Here is a 9,242-nt window from a genome sequence, read left to right as displayed (position 1 = left end):
GTTGAGAGAACACCAAGAGTGTGTCATCAAAGCAAAGGGTGGCTACTTTGAAGAATCTCAAGTATATTTTGATCTGTTTAACACTTTGGTTACTACATGATTCCATATGTGTCATTTCTTAGTTTTGATATCTACACTATTATTCTACAATGTAGAAAATAGTAAAAATAAAGAAAAAAATGTGTCCAAACGTTTGACTGGTAGTGTAGGAGACAGAACTGCATTAAGGCCCAGTACGGTCATGGATGTATGGTCGGTATTCTTTCCTTCGCCTCTCTTTCCAGTAAAATGTCTACATGGACCGTAAATTAACTCTGCTTCATTTTCATCATCAAAAGAGCCAACACTCCTGTACTGGTACACTGCATGCGAAACTGAACATGACGCCACCTACTGGAGAAAACAGAAACCCAGGATGTGTTTGACCCAAGTGTTGTTGGAAAGAGAAAGTTCCAGAACAGTTTCCATTACAGAGCTCCGCCACCGGATGAAGCAGATACTAAACAAAGCCAACTTTATTGAATGTTATATTACATCATTGCGACATGAATGCATTTTCCAAGTGTACAAATTATGGCTGAGGAGTTTGATGTGAATTAGAAAACAAGTCACAACATGTTTCAGCTTGGATCATCGCTGTCAAAAATGATGGGTTTGATCAGCCAAAAACAAAGCATTGATTAGAGCTAGAAGAGATGAATGCTACAGACCTAAAATCAGATCAGGGATCATCTCTCACAGCTGGGAATGGACATCTGCTCCATTCTACCCAACATTCAATTATAAACTAAAAGGAAACAATGAAAGAGATTGTGTCTATTTCTAGGTAATCCACAGGGAGAAACTGGAAACTTGGATGAAAGATCAACAAAAGAGACATTAGGCATTTAACAAGAGGAGTTTGTTTTCTGTATGAGGGTGTGGATCAGAGAGGGGGGTTTGTTTTCTGCATGAGGGTGTGGATCAGAGAGGGGGGTTTGTTTTCTGTATGAGGGGGTGGATCAGAGAGAGAGTGGTTTGTTTTCTGTATGAGGGTGTGGATCAGAGAGAGATGGGTTTGTTTTCTGCATTGACAGTTTGCCTTAAACAAGGAACATAGCTGGGGTCTTCAGTGGGAGTCCGGTTCAGATGCCAGAGTCTACATCGACCAGCTCTGGGGGCATTGGTGATTTGGGGTGTTTACTCTCAAAATGCTGCTTGAAGGTTTTGGGATCTGGCATCTGTGACTGTAGAGGCAATACAGAGGACAGGGGCCTTAATCATTTGTATTCAACTTATTTCATAGGATTATGTTGCTATTTCAACTGAAAAAAGGGTCAATTACCACAACAACAATTGTGTTAAGTAACAAACCATAAAAAATAATGCATGACTGAGAAATCTGGTTGGAAAACAAGAGCTACCGCGGATCGGCAGCCACGCCTGGACTACCGCGGATCGGCAGCCACGCCTGGACTACCGCGGATCGGCAGCCACGCCTGGACTACCGCGGATCGGCAGCCACGCCTGGACTACCGCGGATCGGCAGCCACGCCTGGACTACCGCGGATCGGCAGCCACGCCTGGACTACCGCGGATCGGCAGCCACGCCTGGACTACCGCGGATCGGCAGCCACGCCTGGACTACCGCGGATCGGCAGCCACGCCTGGACTACCGCGGATCGGCAGCCACGCCTGGACTACCGCGGATCGGCAGCTACGCCTGGACTACCGCGGATCGGCAGCTACGCCTGGACTACCGTGGATCACCATGGTCATATTCACTAGATAAACGGAAGAAAACAGACTGAAAAAAAACGGAGGAACAACCTTTCTTCTTTCCAAAAAAGAAACATTTTTTTTTGTTTTCCATTGAAAAGCAGTACTACGTTTTACACTAATGAATACGACCCGTTGATCTTGCAACCCAACTTCAAAATGGTTTGTTGTCCCTGATCGAAAAGCAACAACTTGTCTTTAAGGAACTCACCAGGCAGACACCGCAGGTGTGCACTAAAGCTGCTTTAGCAGCCGTCTTCTGATCATGTCCCTTGGCCTTCTTGGCCTCCGCTTGTTTCTTGGCATTCTTCTGCTGAGACTGGACTTTCTGATGACCACGTGCCATGTCTGGTCCTAGAGCTGGAGGTACAAGCCAACAGGCTGGGTGAGTGTTACTGAATAGGTTGTTATAAATAAAACCTCACACTATGCTGCAGAGTGTGTGTTGGTGAGGGCGCTGTGTGCGTTGGTCGGGGCGGCGCTGTGTGCATTGGCGCTGTGTGCATTCCTAAAGAAAATAATGTATTTTTTACTTAATACATTTTCCTCTGACCCAAAAGTATTCGTTACATTTTGAATGCTTAGCAGGACAGGAAAATAGTCCAATTCACACACTTATAAAACATCCCTGGTCATCCCTACTGCCTCTGATCTGGAGGACTCACTAAACACAAATGCTTTGTTTGTAAAATGATGTCTGAGTGTTGAAGTGTGCCCCTGGTCTGCTTAATATAAGGAATTTGAAATACTTTTACTGTTGATATTTAAGTATATTTTAAACCAAATACTTTTAGACTTTTACTCAAGTAGAATTTTACTAGGGGACTTACTTTACTTGGAGTCATTTTCTATTAAGGTATCTTTACTTTTACTCAAGTATAACAATTGGGTACTTTTTCCACCACTAAGTATCTAATTTGCATAAAGTAGTACAGTGTTCCCAAACTGGCGGCCTGCAAGCCGAATTTGGCCCGTGGGTGGTTGTATTTGGCCCCCCATGTTTTCGGAGCAATTTTTTTGATATTTGAAAAAAAAAATATTGCAAATTTATATTGTTGGACATAATAATCTGTTCTGAAGTATTCCCACACAGAGAGACACGTGATTGTATACAAATGTAAGCAAGGTTTGAAATGATTGTTTTTGTGAACTATTATATACGTTTTGGGCTTCTTGCGATCAATTTACAGTCTACAAATTATTTGTAATTATGTTCCAGCCCTCCGACAATCCGCGCAAGAAAAAGAAACAGCCCGCTGCTTAATCTAGTTGATAAACCCTGAAGTAGTATAAAAAGTTGTATTCTACTTTCATAATTTGTTTCAAATTGTGGTGAGTGTTGGTGCTGTGTGAGTGTGTTGGTGGGATGTATGTTTTAAGTATCTAATTTGCATAAAGTAGTATAAAAAGCTGTTTCAAACTTCTGTATAAAGCATTATCACTCCACCTTACATTCCTAAATAATATGACCACCCTACTTTACACTGGACTGAAATTACTGTAGGAATGGATTCTGTACTGCCTCATTTGCAAATTAAGTTCCTAATTTGCATCCTACAGCATTTCATAACATGGCCAGGGCGATATAAATGATTTATTGTTGGAACCATATGCCTGAGCTTGATCTGTTAACGTTAGCTCAGGTGAACATTGTAAACTCATCCACAGTAGCTACAAAAAGTATGACTAGCTAGCTAGGTTACGGTCTGATCCACGAGGATATCGTACATGGAATGCATCAATAAATAGTTAGCCAGCAGGCTAACGCTAGGTAGCTAAGTGGTTAGCTAGCTAGTCACATAGCTCTGGTCCATTGGCCGACGACAACTTCTCGTTGGGACGATACGAGGCATGCGTGTGGATCAACGCTAATCGGTCAAATTCGCATTTTGGACGACACCCTTTGCACAGTGAAAACAACCTTCTCAAGTAACATCTGTACTTTAGGCAGTTACGAAAGTATATTGAATATCCAGTCATTATACAAAAACGGAAAGGGCAGAGGCAACTCATTGTCATCGCGCGATGGATCAGAGCTAGTACGGACATAACCAGACAACTTGGCTAGTTAACGTTGGTTAGCTGGCTAGGTTAGCTAGCTAACCGATAAACATATAGCTATCTAGTTATCTAGCTAGATATCGGCGATTCCCCAAATACACCGCACTGTGACGACTCACAAAACTAAACTAGTGAGAGAACATTAGTTATCAGTAACGTTATCTTTCACTGAAAGGCGATTGATCGTATGCTAGCTGGCAAGCTAAATAATTAGCGCTAGCTCTGTTGTTAGCAAACATGCTAGCTTCCAGCTGACCATATGGCAGACTGGCTAGCTAGCAACGTTCCGGTTTGTAGTTGATAAAGGCATACTGTTACATACGATAAGGTGCGCTAATGCTAGATTACCCTAAATAAATAAGAATTGTCGAATAAAATGTAGCTGCTAGCAAGATACTATATACATTACCTCAGTCTTGGCAAAAAGGTCTGGATGGCAACGCTGTTCAAAGGCTTCACGAAAATGTGACACACAGCACCGCTGATGTGGTTAGCCAAGCTAGCTACTTCTTCTTCTTTGGTATAATGGCGGTCCGCAAACACATCTTATAGGTGCATGCCGCCACCTACTGTAGTGGCTGTGTATCAGCCTGCTATTCTGTATGCATTCATTATTTTATTATTTCACCTTTATTTAACCAGGTAGGCAAGTTGAGAACAAGTTCTCATTTACAATTGCGACCTGGCCAAGATAAAGCAAAGCAGTTGGACACATACAACAACACAGAGTTACACATGGAGTAAAACAAACCTACAGTCAATAATATAGTAGAAAAATAAGTCTATATACAAAGTGAGCAAATGAGGTGAGATAAGGGAGGTAAAGGCAAAAAAGGCCATGATGGCGAAGTAAATACAATATAGCAAGTAAAACACTGGAATGGTAGATTTGCAGTGGAAGAAAGGGGTAATGGGGTGCAAAGGAGCAAAATAAATAAATACAGTAGGGGAAGAGGTAGTTGTTTGAGCTAAATTATAGATGGGCTATGTACAGGTGCAGTAATCTGTGAGCTGCTCTGACAGCTGGTGCTTAAAGCTAGTGAGGGAGATAAGTGTTTTCAGTTTTAGAGATTTTTGTAGTTCGTTCCAGTCATTGGCAGCAGAGAACTGGAAGGAGAGGCGGCCGAAGGGGGAATTGGCTTTGGGGGTGACCAGAGAGATATACCTGCTGGAGCGCGTGCTACAGGTGGGTGCTGCTATGGTGACCAGCGAGCTGAGATAAGGGGGAACTTTACCTAGCATGGTCTTGTAGATGACCTGGAGCCAGTGGGTTTGGCGACAAGTATGAAGCGAGGGCCAGCCAACGAGAGAGTACAGGTTGCAGTGGTGGGTAGTATATGGGGCTTTGGTGACAAAACGGATGGCACTGTGATAGATTACACTTTATGAAAAAATTGTCGCCTCATCACTAGTCCACTACTTGGCCCTGGCTGATCCTACACCAGGCCAGCAGCCTGGGAGGACGGGACACTATCGTTCAAAACACCTTGCAATTCTTCTGCAGTAAAATTTCGTACACCCATGTACTTCTTTGCAGCTGCCACCACAACATCTATCCTCTATAATTTACCTTCCATTTTTGCGGTACAGTTGACAACCATGGCCATCAACGCCAAAAAAAAACCTTACTGAAGCACATGTTACTCCTATCACTCTCTATTGACAGCCTACTCACAGGGATCCTCTTAGGATCCTCACCCTGGACCCATCTTCCTCTACTACTCTCTTTACTGCCTCAGCATACAACATCTTCTGTACTACTTTGATCCTGGCAACCTCAACCTGGCTTTCTATCACTGGACCCCTCTGATCTCCAGCACCATTGGTACCCCTACAGTTTACACACACAACTTTGTCTAACGATACTACACATTCCTTTGTCTGATGTCCTCCTGTACACTGCTCACATATAGTAATCTCCCTCCTACACACTGCTGCCACATGACCATAAGCTTGACACCTGAAACACTGTAATGGGTTCGGACAAAAGCTCTCACGGCATAACTAACACATCCTAATTCGACTTTATTTGGTAAAAACTCTGCATCAAAACTCAGTAGTACAGACAGTGTCTTCTCTGTTTCACCACGCTCTCCACCAGGTCTGTGCCGCACCAAACAGCGGGTGTCACAGACACCGGGAATCTTCAACTTTAGTTGGCCCTCAACACTTAATACCACTCCAGTGATAACTCTTTTCAATGGCTCTCTGCTCCAGAGAGGAAAGCAAGTCACAGTCGTTGCCCCCAGTTGCGTGGTGCGGAGTGCACGCTCCCTCTAGACGGCAGAAACGCAAAAAAACAACACAATTCCACTTAGAGTCACTTTCACCGACCCAACCTCCCCAACCTCTTGTCCACCTAACCTGACACCACATATGGATCAGTCAGAAGGCAAGGATCCATTCTCTCTGAAAATCTCACTCCCCCTGGGCAAAAAAAATATATTCATCACCATCAGAACAAGGCTCAAACACGGTGGTCTTCACTGCAACTGCCACTGCTGTTAATTCATACTCACTCTCATCATGTTCAATTTCCTTCTGCAGCAGTCCATACTTACTCTTAATGTGATCCACTTTCTTCCAACCTCCATGGGTTTCCCTGACTCCATCTCCAAGTCTGACAATCATTTGGGCGAACCCGTCATCTTGTCATTCCAAGCTAGCTAGCTGGCTGACCAACATATTTGTCACATGACTCTTTGTGGCAAATGATTCAATTCAAGGGTTTTATTGGCATGGGAAACATATGTTTACATTGCCAAAGCAAGTGAAGCAGATAATAAACAAAAGTGAAAAAAACAATAAAAATGAACATTAAACATTACACTCACAAAGTTCCAAAAGAATAAAGACATTTCAAATGTCATATTATGTCTATATACAGTGTTGTAACAATGTGCAAATAGTTAAAGTACAAAAGGGAAAATAAATAAACATAAATATGGTTTGTATTTACAATGGTGTTTGTTCTTCACTTGTTGCCCTTTTCTTGTGGCAACACGTTACAAATCTTGCTGCTGTGATGGCTCACTGTGGTATTTCACCCAGTAGATATGGGAGTTTATCAAAATTGGGTTTGTTTTCTAATTCTTTGTGTATCTGTGTAACCTGAGGGAAATATGTGTCTCTAATATGGTCATACATTTGGCAGGAGGTTAGGAAGTGTAGCTCAGTTTCCACCTCATTTTGTGGGCAGTGTTGCACATAGCCCGTCTTCTCTTGAGAGCCAGGTCTGCCTATGGCGGCCTTTCTCAATAGCAAGGCTATGCTCTCTGAGTCTGTACATAGTCAAAGCTTTTCTTAAGATTGGGTCAGTCACAGTGGTCAGGCATTCTGCACTGTGTACTCTCTGTTTAGGGCCAAATAGCATTCTAGTTTGCTCAGTTTTTTTGTAAATTTTTTCCAATGTGTCAAGTAATTACCTTTTTTTTCTCGTGATTTGGTTGGGTCTAATTGTGTTGCTGTCCTGGGGCTCTGTGGGGTCTGTTTGTGTTTTTGAACAGAGCCCCAGGACCAGCTTGCTGACTGACTCAACACTGCCTCACTCTGTTGAGGTTTCAAATCAAATCAAATTTTATTGATCCCATACACATGGTTAGCAGATGTTAATGCGAGTGTAGCGAAATGCTTGTGCTTCTAGTTCTGACCATGCCGTAATATCTAACAAGTAATCTAACACAACAACTACCTTATACACACAAATGTAAGGGATGAATAAGAATATGTACATAAAAATATATGGATGAGCGATGGCCGTATGGAATAGGCAAGATGCAGTAGATGGTATACAGAAGTATATACATATGAGATGAGTAATGTAGGATATGTAAACATTATTAAAGTGGCGTTATTTAAGGTGACTAGTGATACCTTTATTAAGTCCATTTATTAAAGTGTCCAGAGATTTGAGTCTGTATGTTGACAGCAGCCACTCTATGTTAGTGATGGCTGTTTAACAGTCTGATGGCCTTGAGATCGAAGCTGCTTTTCAGTCTCTCGGTCACAGCTTTGATGCAAATGTACTGACCTCGCCTTCTGGATGATAGCGGAGTGAACAGGCAGTGGCTCGGGTGGTTATTGTCGTTGATGATCTTTTTGGCCTTCCTGTGACATCGGGTGTTGTAGGTGTCCTGGAGGGCAGGTAGTTTGCCCCCGGTGATGAGTTGTGCAGACCTCACCACCCTCTGGAGAGCCTTGCGGTTGAGGGCGGTGCAGTTACCCTACCAGGCGGTGATACAGCCTGACAGGATGCTCTCAATTGTTTATCTGTAGAAGTTTATGAGTGTTTTTGGTGACAAGCCAAATTTCTTTAGCCTTCTGAGGTTGAAGAGGCGCTGTTGCACCTTCTTCACCATGCTGTCTGTGTGGGTGGACCATTTCAGTTTGTCCGTGATGTGTACGCCAAGGAACTTAAGACTTTCCACCTTCTCCACTACTGTCCTGTCGATGTGGATGGGGGGCGCACCCTCTGCTGCTTCCTGAAGTCCACGATCATCTCCTTTGCTTTGTTGACATTGAGTGTGAGGTTATTTTCCTGACACCACACTCCGAGGGCCCTCACCTCCTCCCTGTAGGCCGTCTCGTCGTTGTTGGTAATCAAGCCTACCACTGTAGTGTCGTCTGCAAACTTGATGATTGAGTTGGAGGCGTGCATGGCCACGCAGTCATGGATGAACAGGGAGTACAGGAGAGGGCTGAGAACGCACCCTTGTGGGGCCCCAGTGTTGAGGATCAGGGAGGTGGAGATGTTGTTTCCTACATTTACCACCTGGGTGCGACCCGTCTGAACGTCCAAGACCCAGTTGCACAGGGCGGGGTTGAGACACAGGGTCTCGAGCTTAATGACGAGTTTGGAGGGTACTATGGTTTTAATTGCTGAGCTGTAGTCGATGAACAGCATTCTCACAATGGTATTCCTCTTGTCCAGATGGGATAGGGCAGTGTGCAGTGTGATGGCGATTGCATCGTCAGGGGACCTATTGGGGCGGTAAGCAAATTGGAGTGGGTCTAGGGTGTCAGGTAGGGTGGAGGTGATATGATCCTTGACTAGTCTCTCAAAGCACTTCATGATGACAGAAGTGAGTGCATCGGGGCGATAGTCATTTAGTTCAGTTACCTTAGCTTTCTTAGGAACAGGAACAATGGTGGCCATCTTGAAGCATGTTGAGACAACAGACTGGGATAGGGAGAGATTGAATATGTCCGTAAACACACCAGTCAGCTGGTCTGCTCATGCTCTGAGGATGCGGCTTGGGATGCCGTCTGGGCCAGCAGCCTTGCGAGGGCTGACACGTTTAAATGTTTTACTCATGTTGGCCACTGAGAAGGAGAGCCCACAGGCTTTGGTAGCGGGCCAAGTCGGTGGCACTGTATTGTCCTCAAAGCGAGCAAAGAAGTTGTTTAATTTGTCTGGTAGCGAA

At 43.9% G+C, this 9,242-nt stretch overlaps 1 protein-coding gene across 2 annotated transcripts; it reads right to left on the bottom strand.

Annotated features, from left to right (window-relative positions):
• Window positions 1-461: 461 nt before the first annotated feature.
• On the bottom strand, window positions 462-4,377 carry LOC115190952 (zinc finger protein 706). 2 transcript variants are annotated; one of them, XM_029748997.1, is made up of 3 exons: window positions 4,229-4,377; window positions 1,970-2,118; window positions 462-1,226 (listed from the first exon to the last, which is right to left on the bottom strand). In XM_029748997.1, exons 2-3 carry the CDS (start codon window positions 2,102-2,104, stop codon window positions 1,125-1,127), a joined length of 237 nt encoding a protein of 78 aa, XP_029604857.1. In that variant the 5' UTR covers window positions 2,105-2,118; window positions 4,229-4,377; the 3' UTR covers window positions 462-1,124. The 2 variants fall into 2 exon arrangements, with proteins under 2 accessions (XP_029604857.1, XP_029604858.1); XM_029748998.1 differs by having other exon boundaries at window positions 1,970-2,139; window positions 4,229-4,344.
• Between the last annotated feature and the right edge of the window lie 4,865 nt (window positions 4,378-9,242).

This window comes from Salmo trutta, unplaced genomic scaffold, assembly GCF_901001165.1.
Source record: "Salmo trutta unplaced genomic scaffold, fSalTru1.1, whole genome shotgun sequence".
NCBI lineage: Eukaryota > Metazoa > Chordata > Actinopteri > Salmoniformes > Salmonidae > Salmo > Salmo trutta.
This window is presented reverse-complemented; position numbering and strand designations above follow the sequence as displayed.